Source organism: Chelonoidis abingdonii, chromosome 4, assembly GCF_003597395.2.
Source record: "Chelonoidis abingdonii isolate Lonesome George chromosome 4, CheloAbing_2.0, whole genome shotgun sequence".
Taxonomy (NCBI): domain Eukaryota; kingdom Metazoa; phylum Chordata; order Testudines; family Testudinidae; genus Chelonoidis; species Chelonoidis abingdonii.
This window is the reverse complement of record NC_133772.1, coordinates 82,680,450-82,703,358: the sequence shown is the minus strand read 5'-3', so window position 1 is coordinate 82,703,358 and position 22,909 is coordinate 82,680,450. Positions and strand designations below refer to the sequence as shown.

General features: G+C 48.0%; 1 protein-coding gene across 18 annotated transcripts in view; it reads right to left on the bottom strand.

The window, feature by feature from the left end:
- Positions 1 to 22,909, bottom strand: part of RAD51B (RAD51 paralog B) — a 689,205-nt gene that overhangs the window by 629,162 nt on the left and 37,134 nt on the right. For 6 of the 18 annotated variants that reach the window (XM_032774767.2, XM_032774764.2, XM_075065389.1 and 3 more), the window contains exons 1-3: positions 3,569 to 3,627; positions 2,178 to 2,383; positions 270 to 363 (exon numbers count right to left, since the gene is read on the bottom strand). In XM_032774767.2, the coding sequence (XP_032630658.1) occupies positions 270 to 353 (84 nt within the window). In that variant the 5' untranslated portion in view covers positions 354 to 363; positions 2,178 to 2,383; positions 3,569 to 3,627. The other 12 variants (XM_075065388.1, XM_032774777.2, XM_075065386.1 and 9 more) reach the window with 11 other exon arrangements.

Here is a 22,909-nt window from a genome sequence, read left to right as displayed (position 1 = left end):
TATTATGCTGCTGTATTTGGTTAAACAGTAGTCTTGCTCCACCCAAATGGCAGCTGAATTTCACTGGTGACAGAAATTATCTCTACATTACTTTAGGATCTTTGGGATGAAAGGCTCTATATAAATGTAAAGTATGAAGCTGTTGGGAAGTTATATTTCTGCACACATTCAAGACTACACCTTTACAAGGCAGCAGGCCATACATGTGTCAAAGAGCCACATAACCCAACATAAAATAAATCTCTACATCTATTAAGCGAAAGTCTCACCCGACAGGTAATGATCTGATGCCGACTTAGTCTGTCACAAAGTTCCTGAGATAACCCTGCTCTTCTTAATTTCTTAGTGGCCATGTTCCCACATCTGGTGAACAGAAAAAACAATCAGTACAGCAAAACAAATCTAGAAAAGCTGTTTGCAATACCAACACAAACAATACCAGCACAAAAACACAAACACACTCTCTCTACTCTAAAGAATGGAAACATATCACACATTGCAAATCTTTGTACTATTGGAATGTGTAAGTGGTCACAGAGAAACTCCTGTTAAGTAACAATTACCCATGATTAGCCAAATGCAAGGCCATGCACCTAGGTACAAAGATAGTAGGTCATACATACAGGATTAGGGCCTCTATTCTGGGAAGCAGTGACTGAGATTTTGGGGGTCATAGAAAATAATCATCTGAACATGAGTTCCCACTGCAAGGCTGTGACTAAAAGGACTAATGCAATCCTTGGATGTATAAGTAGGATACTATCAAGTAGAAGCAGAGAGTATCTGGCACTGGTGCAACCGCTACTGGAATAGTGTGTCCACAATTCAAGATTGCTGAGAAATTAGAGAGTTCAGAAAAGGGACATGAGAACAACTAAAGGATTGGAAAACATGCCTCAGTGAGAGATTTAAGGAGCTTGATCTATTTAGCTTACCTAAGAGAAAGTTAAGGGGTGACTTGATCAGAGTCTGTGTGTACCTAAATTGGGAACAGAAATTTGATAATAGAGGGCTCTTCAATCTTGCAGGCAAAGGTATAGCACAATCCAATAGCTGAAAGTCGAAACTAGACAAATTCAGGCTAGAAATAGGGTGCATGTTTTTAACAGTGAAGGTAATTAACCATTAGAACATCTTTCCAGGGGTTGTGTAGGATTCTTTATTGCTTGCAATTTTTAAATCCAGATCAGTAGTTTTTCTAAAAGATATGATCTAGTTCAGCCATAGCTATTGGACTCAAAGAAAGAATTCAAGGAAGTCCTATGGCCTGTGTTATACACCTCAGACTTAAAGATAACAATACCCAGCCTTTAAATCTAGTAATTAGCTGGGATATTACAACTGTGCCATTTTTCATGTTCTAATCTCTCAACCAAGGCATAAAAGATACCAGTATGCCTGGCAACTGAAAAGCAGATGTAACAGATCATCTAAAGAGGGGTCCCCAATGTGGTGCCGCCCAGCAGGGACACCTCTCAACGACACTGCTTGCCGTCGACAAGTGACGTCATCGAGAGGCGTCGCTCCCGAATTTCGACGGCGACACTGTTTGATGATGTCACTTGTCGACAACAAGCGGCGTCATAGAGACGCATCACCACCGAAGTGCTGCCTTAATGCCACCGCCACAGTGGTCCTTCATCTGGCGGGGTTGGGGACCACTGATCTAAACCATCTATATACATATTTGTCTTCCTATCTACACATATATTCAATCATTTTGTTCTTTCACACATAATATCCTGGGGATATTCCCTACGGGTTCGTACGAGGACTTCAAAGAGATTGGCTCTTCTGAATGTCTCTCAGGTATCACACTGATCTTGGTGCATGGTGGATCAAGCCTCGGGGTTATGTTAGTGTTGTGTGAATACTCATGCAGGGCAGAAATTATCAGTGGAGTTCATTGTTGTGTATCTCACTATAGAGTCTCAGAGCTCACAACATAAATCTTTGTCATTTGGCTGCCTCAAAATGTTATTGAAGTGCTAAATTCCTCCTGCAGCCACAGAGGAGATATATAAATCTTTACATGTTCAGTGTCCTACACAGAAAGCAGTGAGTGTCCTGGAGACCGAGAAGAGAAGGTTGGTTGTAGAATAGGATTTGCAGGATGTTAAAAGGACAGTCAAGAATCAAAATTAGTAAATAATTTTTCATTTTAACATAACACCCACACACTCAGCCCATAGCTCTAGAGTACCAACTGGCTCTCATGTATCTCACATACTGCTATCCCAATCCCATATGTCTGATCAGATCTTCTGTTACTCTGCTTTGTTTCAGGAAGAGAAGAAAACAATTAGACACAGGAATAACACCTATAACCCTTGGCACATGACATGGCACCAGGCAAAGGGACAAGAGCTACTTCCAAAGCAGACTGGAAGAAAAAAGAATGAAACAGATTAGCAGGGAGACAAGGAGGAAGGAAAATAGAATCGTAGAACAGGGTTGGAAGGGACCTCAGGAGGTCATCTAGTCCAACCTCCTGGTCAGAGCAGGACTAATCCCAAAACAGATTTTTGCCCCAGATCTCTAAATGGCCCCCTCAAGGACTGAACTCGCAAACCTGGGTTTAGCACGCTAATACTCAAACCACTGAATTGATTGGGAGTTCCAGAAAGCCCAGATGTCCTGAAAATTCATTGCCAAGTTTGCCTTGCAACATTAGGGCTTCATCTACAGGACCCATAATTCATCACTGATGCAGTTCCTGCAGTAGAACCTGTAGACAGGACTCAAGTGTTACTTCCCCCCTTACTCAGACGATGCTATGGTACAAAAATAACACCTGAAGCTACCACTACACTACAGAGCTTAAAGCGACACAGCCGTGCCACTGTAGCACTGTTACAGCAGATACTCTAAAGCCAAGTTCTCCATCAACTTATTTACTCCAGCCCTCGAGTGCAGTGGGAGCTATATCCGTGGGAGAAGCGCTCCTGCAGACATAGCGCTGTACACACTGGCGCTTAGGTCATGTGATTTACATCACTCGGGGGTAGCTTATTCACACCCCTGAGTGACATAACTCATACTAAAGTAAGATGTAGTGTGTACATAGCCTCAATTTAATCCCAGTTTCCACCAGCGAGGCTGCACCGATAGTGAATTACAGGTCCTAATGCTGCCACAGCAGACTGGGTTCACGGCGCGGATCCTGCACATGCCTCTATGAGGAACATCATCCAGCTGTTCCCTCTCTTTTGTGAATGCCCCCAGCTGTTCCCTCTCCTTTGTGAATGCTCCCTACCTACCCCCCACTTCTTGCATGGCCTAGAAGGCGGCAATGAGCGAGTCGTTCCACATACACACCTCAGCAGAACGGGCGGGGCGGGCGTTCCTCATTCTGCCCCGACCCCGCTTCCCCAGTGGGATAGTGCGAGGATGCCCCTCCCACGCACTGCCAGGGTACAAGGCGCCCCGCTGCCTTCCCGCGCCGAGCCAGGTTCCCCCTGCCCCGCCCGGCGACTACTAGCTGCAGCCCCCTCCTCCTGCCCTGGAGCCGCCGAGCCCCTCCCCCGGGGCTCCGTCATCCAACCGCCACAACGACCCGCACCCTGACCTGGCAACTTTTTCAAAGTCTCCCACTTCCCCCAGCAAGAGGTGGAGCCGCCGAGCAACATCCCTGGCAGTGATTGGTCCGTTAGTCTGAGCCACCGACCAATCATCTGCAGCTCTCTGAGAGGCGCGGGGCATGCTGGGAGTTGTAGTTCTCTGGGGAGGCGCGCATAGTGAGCGGTGACCCCCAGCCCGTCCTCATGTGGGCGTATGAGGTGTGCAAAGGTTTTGCTCCCTGCAATGCCTCTAGACTGGCAGCTGCCCCCCTTGGCTTGTTTTCAAGGGATGGAAGATAAGAGAATTGCTCTTCCCCCATAATTTCTTGGCTGTGGTTGTGCATGCACAAGCACGTGATGGTTTGAAGCTGCCCGAAGCTCGGAATGTTAGAAGTCCAGGGACCAGCTAAAGTCACTTTCCTTGTAGAGACCAGTCCAAAGGCAGAGCTCAAACCACATATACTGGAAAAATGAAGGTACTTTTAAAATGGTGATTACTATTACTTAGCATTAATATACCTCTTTAATTGGAGGATCTCAAATTGCTTTACAAAGGTAGGTAAGCATTATTTCCATCTTCTGATGGGGGAGACTGAGGTGTTTAGAGTTTGAAAGATTGTTTACTGAAGCTGGAGCCACTGGTGTAATTTCAAATTATAAATGCATATAAAATAATCATCATGGTAGAAATGAGTTAGCAGGTAGCTGTCTCCACCTGTAGCAAATTCTTGCATTGTAATTCTAAAAAGAATGTTCCTTTCTTGAGAAGGAGGGACCCTAATGGCAGAGTAACCCCTTCACAAGCATTCAAATTCATTACAACATGAGGGGAGAGAGCTTTATATTAATCCACTTGTGAGGAAATTGTCAGATCAACCTTCAGGGAATTCTGGAGATGTCCGCAAAGAAATTATTAAAGTAATGGAGGCAAAGCCAAAGGTTGCCTTCAAGGACCAAGGGAGGGTTAGATTCTAACTGATTACATAATATTGAAGTACAACTGCAAACAAAGAGAAATTATGCTTCAGATTACACTAACCATTCTAGGGGTCCAGCTCTGTGAAATTTAAAAAGAAATGAGATTCACTCCACAATCAGCCAAGTGATTTGTCATCATTTTAATCTCATAAAAAAACAGTTTGGTAACATAATTGATGGAAATCTCCATCAAATTCAAGATTATTTGGTCAAAATCCTGAATGATTGGGAACAGGATTCAGTGCTAGACATGGGTCAAAAATAAAAATAATTTGGTTGGTCTCTAATTAGTCCTCATTTGTCCATTTCACAAAGCCACTGCAGAATTTGATATTACTGGCATCCTCTGTTCAGAAAAAAATATGAAAAAAGATCTAGTAGAGTGCTAGAAAATATCCTGTTCAAATCCATTTGGATAATCATGTTGTGTTGACTTAAGTTCTTCTTGCAGTTCAGTTGCCAAAGTTAGTCTTTACTGTGTTCCCCCTTAAAAACATGAATATCGCTGCTGGGGAAGAATGGCTGCCATGCCGTGCCTTAGAGTTCCTGCATTCCATTAGTAGGTTAGCACATACAATCCTTGTATGTACAGTCTACAAATCATATGGGAGCATTCAGGATGAAAACCAGTGTAAAATATAAGGTTTCAGTAATGATGAATAATAAGAGAACGATTATCTTTTGACTCAAACTCAGGACTTGGTCAAGAGATTTCATTTCTATGGCCAGCCAGCCCTATCACAGGCTCCCTCTCCAGCCTAAGGAAAATCCATTAACTGCTCAGTGACACCTGTAAAATAGGAATAACTACTTTACAGAAAGCTTGTGAGGCTTAATTCATTAATGTTTGCAATGTGATTTGGAATCCTCGGATGGAAGGCACCTAAAAAGTGAAAAGTATTTGTGTTATGTACAGTATTAATCATTGTCATAATATTTAGTCCCAAAAATTAACCTAGCTGATTGAAAAAAATATGTTTACATCATTTGCAAAATATATTGAGGAAGACCTATGCCATGAGCTGTATGTATATGTGTGTATAGTGCAATAAAAAAAATATAGGGGGAATTGAAAAAAAAATACAAGATCAAGTTAAATATTTTATAAAACCAGCAAGTCATGGTGGATTAGCCACTAGGCCAACAGGGCCTGTGCCCCGGGGCCCCAGCCAATTGGGGGGCCCCAGAAAATGAGCGCCCCTGCTCCGCCCACCTTCCTGGTGCTCCTGCCGGAGAGCGGGGTTGGAGCACAGGGGCTTGGCCCCTGTCCACCCGCCCAGTCCTCCTGCCGGGGAGCGGGGAAAGCCCCAGCAACCCTACCCTGTTTCCCGGCAAGAGCACCAGGTGGACGAGGGAAACCCCCGCACATTGACCCCGCTCCCTGACAGGAGTGCCAGGCCGGGGGTGGGGCAAGCCCCCCTGCCTCAACTCATTTCCCCGCCAGGAGCACCAGGAGAGAGGGAGGATGGGGTGAGGGACTGCAGGCAGAAGGGGTGGGGAAGGGCCCCACTTGCTCTGGCCCAGACCCCCACAAACCCCTAATCCACATCTGCAGCAAGCATGGGTGGCAAGTTTGTAGAAATCTTGGTGGTGCCCAGAACCCACCCCCCAACTCTGCCCCCACCTGCCTAAGGCTCTGGGAGGGGGAGGTCTGGGGTGCAGATCCTGGACTGGGGATTAGGATGCAGGAGGGGTTCAGGGTGCAGGCTTTGGGATGGAGTTTGGGTGCTGGGTGCAGGCTCCGGGCTGGGACAGGGTGGGTGTGCAGGAGGGGGTGAGGGGTGCAGGCTTTGGGATGGAGTTTGGGCGCAGGCTCTGGACTGGGGGTGGGGGCATAGGAAGGGGTGAGGGGTGCAGGCTCTGGGAGGGAGTTTGGGGGTGGGAAGGGGTGTGTGGAAAGGGGGTGCACCCTCTGGGAGGGAGTTCGGATAGGAGGGAGCGCAGGGGTGAGGGCTGTGGGGCTGAGGATGAGGGATTCATGATGCAGGAGGGGGCTCAGGGGGATGAGGGCTCTGGCTGGTGCTGAGGGGTTCATGATGCAGGAGGGGGCTCAGGGCTAGGGCAGAGGGTTGGGGTGTGAGGTGAGGATGAGGGGTTCATGCTGCAGGGGGGCTCAGGGCTGGGGCAGAGGATCAGAGTGCAGGGGATGAGGGGTTCATGATGCGGGGACACTCAGGGCTGGGGCTGAGGAATAGGGTGCGGGGGGATGAGGGCTCTGGCTGGGGCTGAGGATCAGGGTGCAGGGGGATGAGGGCTCTGGCTGGGGATGAGGTTTGGGGCGTTGGAGAGGCTGAGGGCTAGGGCAGAGTAAGGGCAGCCTGCCTTACCATTAGTGGAGGGCAGGCACTAGGACCCTGGGGCAACAGACAGCAGTTCTGCCGGGAATCACTCTGCTCCAACAGCACAAGCAGGCAGGGGAGAGGCGCACGCTGCTTTTTGTCAGGCAGGGTCTACTCTGGCAGCATGAGCAGGCAGGAGAGAGGCGCGCGCTGCTTTTTGTCAGGATGCGGCGCGGCAGAGGGGGACACGCAAGGGGAGGGGTGGCAGGCGGGGGCTGGGACCTGCTCCAGGCAGGGACATGGCCTGGGAGGCCCACAGGGGCCGGGGCCCAATCCAGGCAGGGCTCCAAATATTGCTGGAGCAGGGCACCCGGCCCTGAATATTCCTGGAGCCCGAGCACCGCAAATGTATATAACCTGCCGCCTATGACAGCAAGTCAAAAACATAGTGAAAGATATGACATAGCAAGAGGCCATGAGTAAGGCTGATAGACTGACCTCCCTGACTTCTGCAGCAGCCGGTGCGGCTGGGTCCGGGGCTGCCCAAGCAGCTTAGGCAGCCCCTGGGCCAGTTGTACTGGCCACTGCTGGGGCAGTCTCAGGCACTGCCCCCACCTAAAACTAGCAGGAGGAGTTTGGGTGTGGGAGGGGACTTAGGGCTGGGGCACAAGAAAGCGTGAGGGCTCTGGGCAGCGCTTACCTTGGCGGGGCTCCCCGAAAGTGGCAACGCGTCCCTCCCTCTCTCAGTTCCTAGCTCTGTGCACTGCCTCCATCTGCAGGCATTGCCCCCACAGCTCCCATTGGCCACAGATACCGGCCAACGGGAGCTGTGGAGCTGCCAGCACTCGTAGCTAGGAACTTTGGGCAGAGGGAGACGTGTCACCGCTTCACCGCTTCCAAGAAGCTGAGTAGGGAGCCTGCGAGCTCCACCAATTCCCCCCCTCCCAGCACCAGCGGAGGTTCCAGATTGCTCACATCCAAGTTCCTGTGGTGCCCCCTGGACTGCCCCCCTCCCAACACCCGCCTTCCCCCAGCACCCATGGCACTCCCTCAGGTTGCCCCCCTAGCATCCGCAGCCCCATTTCCAAGATTTAATCAGGGGTATAGTACAGGTCATGGGCCCTGAATTTTTGTTTACTGCCCATGACCAGTCCATGACTTATTAAAAATACCCGTGACTAAAATGTAACCCTTAGCCATGAGAAATCTAACAAATATACAATCAAAAAGAGTTAATGAAACAGGGAGTTCACACTAAGAAAGAAAGAAGCTGTCTTAAATGAGAAATACCACAGAGGATTTAAGAAATTGGTAAAAGAGCAAGCAGTATGTCAAATATACAGAGATGAAATGGAGAAAGAGTGCCACCTAGTGTAGGAAAAGAGTCTGCAATCAAAAATGGACTTTAAGACGGACTTGAAAAGAAAAGCATTGGACAAGGGAGGGAAAGCTATGTGCATATTGGAGCAGGCAAGGTACAGAGGTACCCAGGGCCAGATTAAGGCAATTTGGGACACCATATCACAGCCCCATTGTTCACTAGTCATGGAAGTAACAGGGCCTCCCCACTTCTCCCAGAGTGGCAGTAGCACAGGTCTCCTTGTCTTCTCCAGATGCAAGTTTCCCCCTCATCTCAGGAAAAGCAGGGTTCTCTCTCTTCCTCCAGAAAGGCAGGACAGCCGCAGCAGTAGTGAATCCCCCAGTACTTACCCTAGTATCTGGGGGTATCTGCGTGGAGCATAGGCTGGATTTACAGCATTCTTCTCCTCCTGTTACATAGTCACCAGTGTTAGCCTAACTCTCCCAGAGCAGCGGAGTTTGCAGTGAACACCCTATTAAGATGCATAGGGCAGTCCATCCCTCTCAGAGCTACTATTCCAGGCCATCTGCAGCATCAGACAGATATCAATGTGTTGGTTACATTTGGGTCAGATTTTCAAGTTTTTCTTAAGATTCTAACATAATCATATACCTCCAGCAGTTAGGGCCCTTATTCTGGCCCTCAAAATATGGGTGTGCAAAACAAACTAAGTTCACATACAGACAACATAGTCATCAGTAGGCATGGAACCTCAGGCCTTCAACAACAAAAGCACAGATCCCTTTAGCTAAAGCTAAAAGAGAACTCCTTTACTTACGAGCATAGACATGGGGGTGCAGGGCGTCCTGCAGCACCCTCAGCTTTTAGATGGGGCTCCACTGCTGGCCCCTGGTGCCCTGGGTCCCCACCCCCAGGTTGTGGCTGCCAGCTCCGGGGAGTAGGGGGGGAGACAGGAGTAAGAGGGCTGGCTTTCAGCACCCCCACTATTCAAAGAGAGGTAGCAATAGTAGGTTGTGTAGTTGCTAGGACCAGTGATTAAAGGGAGACATGATTACACTCACTAGATCGGCTTATAATTTAGCTGGAATGGAATATTTTAGCCCAAATTTCAGCAAAATTATAAGCAACTGAAAACAGGGTCTTATAATGGGAAGTGTTGGGCAACTGTAATAATAGGCAGTGCCAGCTCCACACATAATATGGCATGCACAATAATTTAATCCAGCAGCCAAAAGGAATAGTAAATTCTGATATGCCCATGAGTCAGTGAGAGCTGCTATAGTCCAATAGGCTAGAGGTGCCTGGCTGTCAAATGGTGAAAGGTTTGCCATTTCTGTTTTATATTCATTCTACAGTTTGCCAAATCTAGCCTGCTTTTGGCCAGGAGTGTCTCCTTGAGTACCAGATCATGTGTTTGTCTACCTCAGGGGTGGCCAAACTTACTGACCCTCTGAGCCACATATAATCTTCAGAGGTTCAAGAGCCAGGGTGTGCATCCTGGGGCTCAAGGCGTTAGCCCTGCTGGGGATGGATGGGCTCAGGGCTTCAGCCCCATAGGAGGCGCATCTGCTGGTCGGAGGCTCAGGGCTTCAGTTCCGCAACAGGGTGGCAGGGCTAGAGGCTTCTGCCCTGCAGGGACTCAGGGCTTCAGCCCCATGAGAGGTACCTGCCAGGGTCATGGCTTCAGCCCTGCAGGGAGGGGGATCTTGAGGCTTCAGCCCCATGGGAAGCACCTGCCAGGGGTCTTGAGGCTTCAGCCCTGCAGGAGGCACTTGCCATGGCTCGGGGCTTCTGCCCAGTGGGAAGGGGGGTATTGGAGCTTCAGCCCTGTGGGAAGCACCTGTTGGGGCTCAGGGCTTCAGCCTCATTCCTGCTGAAGTCCCAAGCCCTGGCAGGCATCTCCCATAGAACTGAAGCTGCAAGCTGTGGCAGGCGCTTTCCACAAGGCTGAAGCTCCGATACCCCCCTTCCCACTGGGCAGAAGAGCCAGTGGTGATGTGTATGAGGGTCACATGTCCCCCAGAGTTTTGCAGGGTTTGCTGGCCCCGCTAGGTCACATGGTGCAGCTGCCGGGGCCCTTCCCTGCAAGGCAGCTGCTGGAGCCAGCAAGCTGGGAGCTGCAGGGAGAGCCCACTGCTTTTGCTGCTCTCTCTCCCCATGGAGCTGAAGCAGTGGACTCTCCCTGCAGCTCCAGCTGTTTGGTGCTGCCTTTTCACTGGGAGCTAACACCTGGGAGCTGCAGGGAGCGGCTGCTAAGAGTGGGGAGGCGGGGGAAGAGGCATGACTTAAGCTGTTGGGCGGGGGGTGTCCAGACCTTTAAATTGTGCCTCCCCACTCTCAGCAGGCACCAGTTGTCTCTGGCAGAAGCCCGTATCCCCACTGCTGAGCTACAGGGCAGAAGCCCCAATCTCCCCCCTTCCTCCAGTCTGATAAGCGGAGAATGAGGAGAGGCATGGGGGCTTCGTGAGCCATGCTTTAACTATCAAAGAGCCACATGCGGCTCGGCCATGGTTTGGCCACCTCTAGTCTATGTGGATGTTATTTGGAGAATGTAAGGATGTGTTATTGAAGCAATGTTACTAGAGTGAGCTTGGCTGTTTTGACAGCTGGGTGGCACTTTGCACTTTTCTTCCTGTATTAAAGAATGAACTATTTTGTTAAGGAGATCCAAGCAAGTGGATCAAGAGGCATGCCCCTATTTACTTCTCAGACATGCCTATTTACAGCTTTCAAACACTGGCGTGTAACTGTATGTCTTCCTTCTTCCCTACACACTACTGCATAGTTGATGTTACCTCTTCAAAAGATAATTATTAAACAAAAAAAGGGAGTAAGAAGTGTTAAACATCCACATATTTGCAGTGGTCAACAAAGGTTTCAAATGCCCTTTCAACCAAGCCTAGAAGTGACTCACTAACCTTTTCCAGGGATTTCACACATTTGAATAGGGGCCCAGTCTGAGAGTCAGGACACCTAGGTGCTAATACAGGGGTGAGCAAACTACACCCCTTTAGGGTGACCAGACGTCCCGATTTTATCGAGACTGTGCCAATATTTGCTTGTTTGTCCTGCGTCCGGACGAATGTTCGGTCGGGACACTGGACAAACAAGCTATTTCGCCCTCGGCTCCCGTGCACAGGCAGAGCCGGGAGGGACTCTTGCCCCCCTCCGCCCCCAGCTCCGCCTCCTCCTGCCCCCATTGGATCCCTCCCCAAATCCCCGCCCTGGACCCGCCCTCAGCCCCGCCTTTGCCCCCAGCCCCGCCCCTCACTGCCCCATTGGATCCCTCCCCAACTCCCCACCCTAGCCCCGCCTCTTCCCCAAGCATGCGGCGTTCCTTCTCTCTCTCGGGTTTGTACGCGGGCTATGGCCGGGGCCGGGAACGTAGCCCGCGGGGCAGCGCGGTGGGGCCAGGGACAGTGCGGAGCAGGCAGGGCCCGGGCGGGAAGTGGAGTTACGCGTGGGGTGGACACGCTCCTGCTGGGAGGGGCCAGGCCTGGCTGCCTGGTTCGCCCCCTGCCCGGGGGGGGGGGGTCCCCAAGCTCCCCGCAGCTGGAGCGGGGCTGTCCGGGGCGAGTGTCCGGAGTGGAGCCTCTGCTGTGGGGCCGATGCAACGAAGGCCGGGAGTGGCTGGGCCGGGAGCTGCAGGAGGGGCCCGGAGCGCAACTCGGCTGCACAGTTTGGAGTCCAGGCTGGGCCCAGGAGCGAGGGGATGAGGGAGCTGGGGGTGTATCGGGGGTCGGAGCCGAGATTTGGGTAGAGATGGGGCTGTGCCACTGCTCCGGCTTTTTTTTTTTTTTTTGCTTCCCCACCCCGCGTCCCAATATTTCATGTTTGTTATCTGGTCATTCTACACCCTGTGGGCCACATCTGACCCATCAGACCATTTAATCTGGCCCTCAGCTCCCGCTGGGGAGCAAAGTCGGGGCGTTGCCGCACTCCAGCCGGGGATGAGGTCGGGGGCTTGCCCTGCAGCGAACATGACCCCACTCTGGCTCCTACGTAGGAGGCGTGGCCAGATCCCTCACCCCCTCCTGCAACCCTACGCCCAATTTTGTGAGGATTCATGGCCCACCATGCAATTTCCATACCCCGATGGGGCCCTCCGGCCAAAAAGTTTGCCTGTTCCTGTTCTAGTATCAGCTGTGCCTCTTCTGTGTGACCTTGACCAAGTAGCTTAATCTCTCTGTGTCTATGTTTCCCTTTCCATCTTTTTTCCTGTCTTGTCCTATTAGACTGTGAACTCTTCAAGGCAGGGACTCTCTGTCACTATGTACATATACAGTGCCTGGCACAAGAAGCCTTCTGGTGCTATTATTGGATTACAAATAATAAAACAGTGATAATAAAGCCCAGAGTTATTTGCATGAACGTCAAGTCTCACTGCACTAATTCAAGGAGCTTCTACTAAACTGAGGCTCCAGAGGAAGATTGTCACAAAGAAACAAAGTATAACAGCAACAACAAATGAGATTTTATAGGAGCAGTGTTCTAATATCAAGCAGATCAATTACCATCAAGAATTTAATACTAAGTAGCATGCTCAAGGGCAAACCAGTGGGAAATTAGCCTGATTTGAATGGTGGAGGATAGAATACTTATCAGCTTTTGTCAGTGTAAATCCCTCATCATTTGGATGACTTTGCTGGGCTCCTGCTATGTAAAGGACAGTATCCATTCAGCAAATTCCTGGAAAGGAATCAGCACAACAGTTTCTCTCAGTAACCCAAGGCAGCCTGCCACGTGTATCTTCAGCAAACAATTTTATGCAGTAGCAGAAAGTTTCAGATTATTCAGCCAATTAAAAAACAAGAATCAGAGGGGTAGCTGTGTTAGTCTGGATCTGTAAAAGCAGCAGAGAATCCTGTGGCACCTTATAGACTAACAGACGTTTTGGAGTGTGAGCTTTCGTGGGTGAATACCCACTTCGTCAGACACAGGTAGTGGAAATTTCCAGGGGCAGGTATATATATGCTAGCAAGCAAGCTAGAGATAACGAGGTTAGTTCAGTCAGGGAGGGTGGAGGCCTGTTCTAGCAGTAAGAGGTGTGAAAACAAGGGAGGAGAAAACATGGTTCTGTAATTGGCAAGCCATTCACGTCTTTGTTTAGTCCAGAGCTGATGGTGTCAAATTTGCAAATAATAACCAACAGCAGTTTCCTCTTTGAAGTCTGTCCTGAAGTTTTTTCTGCTGCAGGATGGCACCTTAAGGTCTGCTATAGTGTGGGCAGGAGGTTGAGGTGTCTCCTACAGGTTTTTGTCATATTGCCATTACCTGATATCTTGATTTGTGTCCATTTATCCTTTCCGTAGTGACTGTCCAGTTTTGCCGATGTACATAGCAGAGGGGCATCGCTGCATGACTGATGGCGTATATTACATTGGTGGACGGCAGGTGAATGACCAGTGTGTAATGGCTGATCTGTTGGTCCGATGATTGGTGTCGCTGGTGTAGATATGTGGGCAGAGGTGGCAATCAAAGGTTTGTTGCATGGATTGGTTCCTGAGCTAGAGTTACTATGGTACGGTGTGCAGTTGCTCGGTGAGGATGTTCCAGTTGCAGTTGTCTGTGGGCAGGATTGGCCTGCCACCCAGACCCGTGAAAGTGTTGGGATCATTGTCCAGGATGGTGTAGATCCGATGATGCGTGGAGGGTTGTTAGCTCGGGGGTTGTTGTGGGCCGAAGTGGGAGTCCTGTTGGTTTCAAGTCAAACTTGAAAGTTAAACCAACCGGACTCCAACTGGCCTGCACATAGCAACCTCCAGCTAAACCTCCAAAGCATCATCAGGACGTAAACAACCCATCCTGGACAGTGAAATCCACACTTTCACGGGTCTTGGGTGGCAGCCCAAATCCTTGCCATCAAGACAACCTGCCAACCGCTGATACGTATCCTCACCAAGCAACTGCAACCCGTAACCATACGGTAACTTAGCTCAGGACCCAATCCATGCAAACAACCTGATGCCAAATCTGCCAATATCTACGACAGCGACACCATCATATTGGACCTAACCTAGATCCCTACAATCACGGTTCATTCACCTGCACGTCCAGCACTGTATATACGCCATCATAATGCCAGCAATGCCCTGCTGCTATTAACATCGGCAAAACTGGACAGTCGATAACGGAAAAGGATAAATGGACACCAAAGTCAGATATCGGAATGGCATATAACAAAAAACTGTTAGGAGAGCAACTTCAACCCTCCCTGGCCACACTATAGGCAGACCTTAACGGTGCCATCCTGCAGCAAAAAAACTTCAGGACCAGACCTTCAAAGAGAAACTGCTGGAGCGTTCAGGTTCATTGTGCAAATATTTGACACCATCAGCTCTGGACTAGAACAAAGACCTGTGAATGGCTTGCCAATTACAGAACCCAGTTTCTCCTCCCTTGGTTTTCCACACTCTGACTGCTAAGAACAGGGCCTCACGCCTCCCTGACTGAACTAACCTCGTTATCTCTAGCTTGCTTGCTAGCATATATATACCTGCCCCTGGAAATTTCCACTACCTGTGTCTGACGAAGTGGGTATTCACCCACGAAAGCTCACGCTCCAAAACATCTGTTAGTCTATAAGGTGCCACAGGATTCTCTGCTGCTTTTAAAAAACAAGAGTAAATCTCAGACTCCCTATTCATTATCTCTCTCAAGATTATCTTCTAATTATTCATTATTTCTTTAGATTTATACAGTGTGGGAGGAGAACATTTAAGCACATGCTCAGAAGACACACAGACCCTACCACAGAACTTATCTAAGTACCCAGCTCTGCAGCTCTGACTCCTGCTGCGTAGCACTTGTTCGTGAGAGTACTCCCATTGACCTTGCACGAGCCAGTGCTATTCAATGTATTCATGTCAATGCAGAAACAGACCTAGTGTAGGCAGACCAAAATTCACAGGATGGATCATTCTCCAGTTTATTCTTGCTGTCTAGAAATAGTCTAGTTCTTTGTAGATGTCTATTTGACCGATACCTAGCACATTCTTATGGAGGAGAAAATACATTCTCCTGGCCTGGGAAATTATTACAAGCCAGATCAAGGTTTCCTGAGATAAAACCCACCAAAGGTTACCTATGAGAATGAAAAATTCCACGAAGGAATCCACTTTGTTCCATGAGGGAAGAACTGTATTCTCCCAACAGCCATCTTCCCCAAATGAGATGCTAATCTATTCCCAGTCCTGCACACCTCCACAGGAGGCCAGTAATGCGCAGGGAGGCTCTATGCCAGCATACCAGCTCCAAGACCCTGGATCCTGCCTCCTCTGCTTAGCAGTACAGCTCCAGCAGAGCCATGTCACCAGAGCTTCCCCTGGCTGCAGTTGTCATTGGGACCATCTTTTTGTTGCTGAGTTTGTACTGCACGTAGCACAATGGGGTCTTTGTCCATAACTAGGGCTCTTAGGCCCTGTGGTAGTATAAATAATAACTCTTGGAAACATCTCTCAAAGTGGGACCTGCAGAAACAGATTTTTCCAGAAGGGGCAGTTCCCTGCTTTCCACCCCAATGTGCAGAGGACTGGAAGTATGGGTTGTCCACTGTTTATTGCATCACTATTAAGTTGCATCTCCCCCAAAATATAAGATTTGCATTTCTCATTAGTTATCTACTTTCTTCAGAAAGAACTTTTGTATCTCCCGCCCCTTTGGTAAAACAAACCAGAACAACTGCCGCTGCTAGATGAGAAAATCCATGTTGTACACACAGGGTGACCGACCAACTCATATATTACAGCTTTGAACAAGGATTACTGATTAGAGAGGGAGTTATGTTTACTCTTTGGTGAAGCACAACAGGCTAAATAAGAGGCCTCAAGGATTATTCCACATTTAGCCTTTACTCATCTAAGCAGATTGCCCTCCAAGAGCTTCTTCCTACTTCCTTTAGTTTGTTTTGATTAAAGGGACAGCAGCAGTTCTTATTTATGTCTGGGGGCTTTTTATAGCTCTGTACTGAAGTCCTCTTAGATGAGGAGGCTGTAAACTGGTGGGGTGACAGCACAATAATCACTAAGGATTTCTTGTGAGAGGGAGAAAATCTTTATCATCATGCATTAAGAACAACCTACTTTATGTACAAACAAAATAACGGAAACAGAACCAGCCTAACTCTATTCTCTCACAGATACTTTCCCTCTTCTGCCTCCCCAGGCAGCATCTCTTCTTATAGCATATCTCCTGATACCTGTACAAGGAACGGGGCAGGGGAAGCTGGAGTTAACCTCTTGTATACTGGGAAGCCCATGCACCATGTCACAGAGCCTTTTTCTTCCTGGAAGCCTTCTTCCTCCTGGAGATGAATAGCACAGGGGGGAAGGTGTGGCCAATAGAACTTGGACTTCAAATGATATTTCTTGCCCTTCTATAGCTTCTTCTGTCAAAGAACCTCAAAGTGCTTTGCAAATATTAGTTAATTAAGCCTAGTAAATCCCCTGTGTATTAGGCAGATATCATGCCCCTCCATTTCTCAGATGGGAAGAGTGAGACACACAGAGGAGTGAAGTGCCTTGCCCAAGGTCACAGAGTCAGTCAGTAGCAGTGCTGGACACAGAATCCAGTACTCCTGTTTTTTTGGTTTGTTTTTTTGAGGGGGGTGAGGGAGGGCAGGGAAGTGTCCAGCTGTTAAATACTGGGTGGATTGCAACTTAAATACATGTTCTGTGTGCTTCTCTCCTCATCGCCTAACTAGTCCATGACAAAACTTGGAAGGAAGGCTGTGCACAGGCAAAGATGGCTTCAGTCTTATCTATACTAGGATTTAATACACAGCCTATTGAGTTAATCTGCTTTGAGAATATTGGAGTACACACAACACAATTCATTGTAGTGCACTAAGTCCGCATTTATTGTGAACTCTGGAATTCTCTTTCAAAGGGAGCTAAGGGTTTGTCTGCACAGTCCCATAATGCAGACCATGGGGGTGTGAGTTCCAGTGTGCATTAAAATGTTGTGCTTTATCTGCCCCATGTAGATACTACCAGTGTGAACTAAAAGATACCTAGTTTGCATTAATGTAGTCCTATTTGTGCCTTTTGCTCTTTCTGTGACAATCTATCCAAATTTAGTCAAGTTATGAACTTCCAAAAAATCTCAATTCATACATGCTCAGTAGAAACTTGCTGGTGTGGCAGCTAACTTTCTCCAGTGTTTCCTTCTGCACTGAGCATGCTCCATCCTAGGGTTGCAGGGGCTGAGCAGGATTTTTTTTTTTTTTTTTTTTTTGTACTGGTACCTCCTGGCTGCTCTGGGCCTCTTTGGCACAGGCCTCAGAAACTGATAGTAGGGAGACTGTCTCACTTATGCTCTCAGTGATCAGGAATAGTCAGCATAAATTCAATAAGAGCAAGTCATGCCTGACTAACCTAATTGCCTTCTATGAGGAGATAACTGGGTCTGTGGATGAGGGGAAACCATTGGATGTGTTATTCCTTGACTTTAGCAAAGCTTTTGATACAGTCTCCTACAGTATTCTTGCTCTCAAGTTAAAGTAGTATGGGCTGGATGAATGGACTGTAAGGTGGATAGAAAGCTGGCTAGAACATTAGGCTCAACAGGTAGTGGTCAATAGCTCCATGTCTAGTTGGCAGCTGGTATCAAGCAGAGTGCCCTAGGGGTCAGTCCTGGGGCCAGTTTTGTTCAATATCTTCATTTATTATCTGGAGGATGGCATGGACTGCACTCGTAGCAAGTTTGCAGGTGACACTTGTCATAAACAGATAGCTAAGGGTTAATGTTTCTTTTACCTGTAAAGGGTTAACAAAGGGAACCACACACCTGACCAGAGGACCAATCAGGAAACCAGATTTTTCAAAGCTCAGGGAGGAAGTTTTTGGGTGTGTGTCTTTGTCTGTGGCTCTGTTCTGTACTGCCCTCCGGACTTGAGAGTGATCTTCTCTCAGACTTCTTCTAATCTTCTGTTTCCAAGTGTAAGTACAAAAGGTAGAAGCATAAGGTTTTTATATTGTTTTTTTTTTTGTATTTACATGTGTGTAGTTGTGCTGGATGATGTTAATTGGATATTTTTTTGATAAGGCTGTTTATTCATTTTCTTTTAAGAAATTGACCCTGTATATTGTCAGCCTTGATACAGAGAAATTTTTATGTCTTTTTCTTTCTTTTTATGTAAAGCTTTTCTTTTTAAAACCTGCAGGATTTTCTTTTCTAAGTGAGGCTCTAGGGGTAGAAATCCTGTCCAGGATTACGGTCTCCCTCAGGGAAAGACTGGGAGGGGAAAAAGAAGGAGGGGGAAAGGTAAATTGCCCCCTGTTTTGTAGTTCAAGGGTTTAAGTACAGTAATCTTCCAGGATAACCCATGGAGGGAAGCCTGGGAGGAAGTAAAGAGAAGACAAGGGGAGGGGTTATTTCCCTTTGTGGTAAGACTCAGGGCTTCTGAGTCTTGGGTCCCCAGGGAGGTTTTGGAAGAAGAGAGAAGGAATTTTGGGCTGTGTGGCAGCGCTATCAGATCCAAGCTGGTAATTAAGCTTGGAGGGTTTTATGCTATTATTATCTGAGATGGATGGACTGCACTCAGTAGCATTGCAGTGACACTAAACTGGGAGAGTGGTAGATACACTAGAGGGTAGGCATAGGATACAAAGGGACCTAGACAAATTAGAGATTGGGTCAAAAGAAACCTGATGAGGTTCAACGAGGACAAGGGCAGAGTCCTGCACTTAGGACGGAGATCCATGCACTGCAACAGACTAGGGACCGAATGAGGCAGCAGTTTTGCCAGAAAGGACCTAGGGTTACAGTGGATGAGAAGCTGGATATGAGTCAACAGGTGGACCTTGTTGCCAAGCAGGGCGGCTCCAGGCCCAGCACGCCAAGCACAGCTTGGGCGGCATGCTGCAGGGGCACTCTGCGGTCGCCGGGACGGCGGCAGGCAGGGTGCTTCAGCGCATGCCTGAGGGTCACTGGTCCACGGCTCCTAGTGAACCTCCCGCAGGCGTGCCATGCAGAGGGTCCGGTGTCCCATGGTCCACCAAAGCCGCGGGACCCAGCGGACCCTCCGCAGGCACACCTGCGGAGGTCCACTGGAGCCACGGGACCGCGGCAGCAGAGCGGCCCCTGAGGCATGACGTCGTGCTTGGGTGGCAAAATGGTCTAGAGCCGCCCGTTGCCAAGAAGACATAATGGCATTTGGGCTGTATAAGTTAGGGGCATGCCAGCAGATTGGGGGACGTGATCATTCCTCTATTCAACTTGGTGAGCGCTCATCTGGAGTACTGATCCAGTTTTAGGCCCACACTACAAGAAAGATGTGGAAAAATTGGAAAAGAGTCCAGTCGATGGCAACAAAAATTTAGGAGGCTGGAGCACATGATTTATGAGGAGAGGCTGAGGGAACTGAGATTGTTTAGTCTGCAGAAGAGAAGAATGAGGGGGGATTTGATTGCTGCTTTCAACTATCTGAAAGGAGTTCCAAGAGGAGGCTATAGACTGTTCTCAGTGGTAACACAAGATGAAAACAAGGAGTAATGGTCTCAAGTTGCACTGAGGGAGGTTTAGGTTGGATATTAGGAAAAACTCTTTCACTAGGAGGGTGGCGACGCACTGGAATGGGTTACCTAGGGAGGTGTTGGAATCTCCTTCCTTAGGGGTTTTTAAGGTCAGGCTTGACAAAGCCTTGGCTGGGATGCTTTAGTTGGGAATTGGTCCTGCTTTGAGCAGGGGGTTGGACTAGATGACTTCCTGAGGTCCCTTCCCACCCTAATATTCAATGACTCTATGATTCAGTGCTACCCTAGCTGGGGCCCAGACAGCCAGGAAGAGGAAGGAGCCTGGATGGCATGCAGAGGAGCGAGATGCTGGGCCTGGGAGTGGCAAGGGGATGAGGAGCCAGTAGAAAAAGGAGTGAGGTGGGGCATTGGGAAAAAGAGCCTGAGGAGGGTCTGGCGTGGGGGACTGGGACATGGAGCCAAGGGCAGACTGGAATTGAATATGGGAGTAGGGGACTGGGACATGGAGCCAGAAAGTAGGAAATGGAACAGATTAAAGGCTTCTACAAGGAAAGGCACTTTCAGGTCAGCAGAGGATTTAGTCATCCTGCACAAATTATTTCCTGTATGGGGCTGTTCTGACTTCTCCTTCCCACTGCAAGCATGGCTTCTAGAGGGGCAGTCCTGCCCCTGGCTACATTTGTCCCCCCATATCCACCCAAAGCAGGTCTCGGCTGCTTTCATTGGTAGTTGAGAGTATTCACTGGCTCTCAGCTAGAACTTGGTACTAGACACTAGGGCCCCAGTTATCAAAAGGGACCACTCATTTGGAGTGCCTCCATTTGAGCCATTTTAAGCTTAATTCTTCAGATGTGCTGAGCATGTCCAGCTGCCACTGACTTCAGAACTTTAGAAAATCAGGTTTAAAATGTCTCCACCTGGGGACCCAAAAATTGAGGTACCCAAAATCAGTGGCCATTTTTGATGATTTGGGCCTAAAGTTATAATACAAATCACCAGGGTTGAGAGATGGAAGGATGAGGGTGAGACTAGTTTATTTTTAACTCCTGAAACTCTTTTTAAAAAAAAACAGATATGTTTAAATATAACAGCCTGCTTTTCTACTTACATTGGTGTAGATCAGGGCAAAGTCCAGTGAAATAAATGGAGTTTACACAGATGTAAATCTGGTGTGAACCAACTCAAGCATTTGAGGGATTAGTAATATAGGAGATAAACACATTAATCTTTTACTTCAGCCATTTTTTCCCAAATGGTCAGAGAGAAAAGAAACTGAGTGTAAATGAATATCAACTGAAAAGAAAATTGTAGGCTTCTCTATTTCCCTTCGTAAACAGGGACTGGCTAGTAGAATATGCTGTAGGACGAGACAGAGCTGCATTGAAAGAGCTGTGGTCACGTTCCGAGGACTGAAAAATGGGTGGTACTTTGCAGTTCAGGACTGATGTGTATCATCTGAGACGTGGCGGGAACAGAGACTGAAATAGTGGGGGACGGCAGTTTTCAGGACAAGGCAAGGAATGGATTGTCCCTCTTGTACTCAGTTCTTGTACTCAGTAATCATTTTTGGTTTCTGTTGCCTTATTTATAGATACTTGGCACATCCCAGATAGCAAGTGCCCTAGTCTCTCCATTAACCAGAATATTGATTTCCTACAAAGAATGAAAACCTCAAACTCTGAAGTATTTTGTGTGACCATTAGCTAAACAGTGCAGTATAAATATCACCAATCCAATTAACATTTTATAAACCTAAACAATTTTTTCCATCCTCCTTTTCCTGAATTGCTAGGAAAAACAGACTCATTCCTTTCCAATGCAAAATGACATAGCAACCTTCCCCAAGCTGTTATCTGTGTCCCTTTCATAACCCACACATATTTCTGCCCCTTCCATTTTTGCTTCATAGCTCCCCCATCCTCCCAGCCCTGCTTCCCATGGGCCATTCTCATCAAGAAGAGCTGTGAAATCCTCTCCAAAGCATGTCAGAGCTGCTTCAAAATCAGTAAGCAAGCAGGCGTGCTGTCTCTGAAGAGCAATTCCAGAGCCACTAAAGAGGCTGAGAGCCCTGTCACCAGCCCAGAGTGCCTGAGGAGGGCTGATGTTTGGTTCGCTTGGATGAAGCTTTTGACTGGGGTTTGAGTTGTGTTTAGGGTGACCAGATGTCCCAATTTTATAGGGACAGTCCCGATTTTGGGGTCTTTTTCTTATATAGGCTTCTATTACTCCTCACCCCCGTCCTGATTTTTCACACTTGCTGTCTGATCACCCTAGTTGTGTTGTGGGTTAGCGGTGGATCTTACTTGGATTGTTCTTCTAAATATCTGCCAAAAGTGCCTAGAGTAATAGACAGGCACTTTTTAAGTATATTTTGTCATAAATCTAAATCTATAAACAAATGTAACACGTTTTAGTGAAAATGGGAAACATACTTGTGGTGGAGGTCAGTTTCTTCATCTTCCTATATAGGAGGTTGCTACTACTAACCCACCACCACCTGCCCCACACTCCACTCAGTCTAACACTTTTCTTCTTCCTTCTATTTAAAAGAGAAAAAAAAAATGTTGTTGCCACCACTCCTAGCCCCAATATTTTAGCCAAGGTGCAACAAGGGCAAAAGTGGTGATACATTGTGTCTGATGACCAATGGCACCAGTGACCAGGATGTTATCAGACTGATTCTGAACAAACTTCTCCCCAGAGGTGGGCTCAAACTAGCCACCCAAAGTTTGAAGAAGTTCAGATCTGGATCCAAATTCTGCAGTTTGGACCCGTCTTGACTTCTGCAGCATTGGGACCTTTTGCTTTCTTACCCAGCAGTAATTTAGAAATAAATGTTTAGTTCATGTCATCCCGTCCATGACTTCTGCCACACCTATGTGGAATATTGCAATGCTTCTACTAGCCAATAAGGGGGCAGGTGCCAGGATAGCACATTCTGACCCACAGACATCCTGTCCAACCCTATATTCATTACTAACTTTACCCCCTTACAGTACATGGGGGATAAAATGTCTATAGCACATGGCTGCTGTTGCAGAATGAAGGGGGAAATGGGGTTATTTTAGGTATTTTTGTGGTCTTTTTAAGAGCTTTTTATATATAAGCCCTTACAGCCCCCCATAATGCTCACTAAGTTACCTAACCATATTTATTACATCCATACACATTAACGCTTCCTGCCATTTACCTTTGATTGGTGTTAGTAAGTTGTGCACATGGAAAAGATGATGGAGCATTTTGTATGTGAGAGTCAGCTGCAGCACATAGCTCTAAAGAGCTTGAAAACTGATCTCT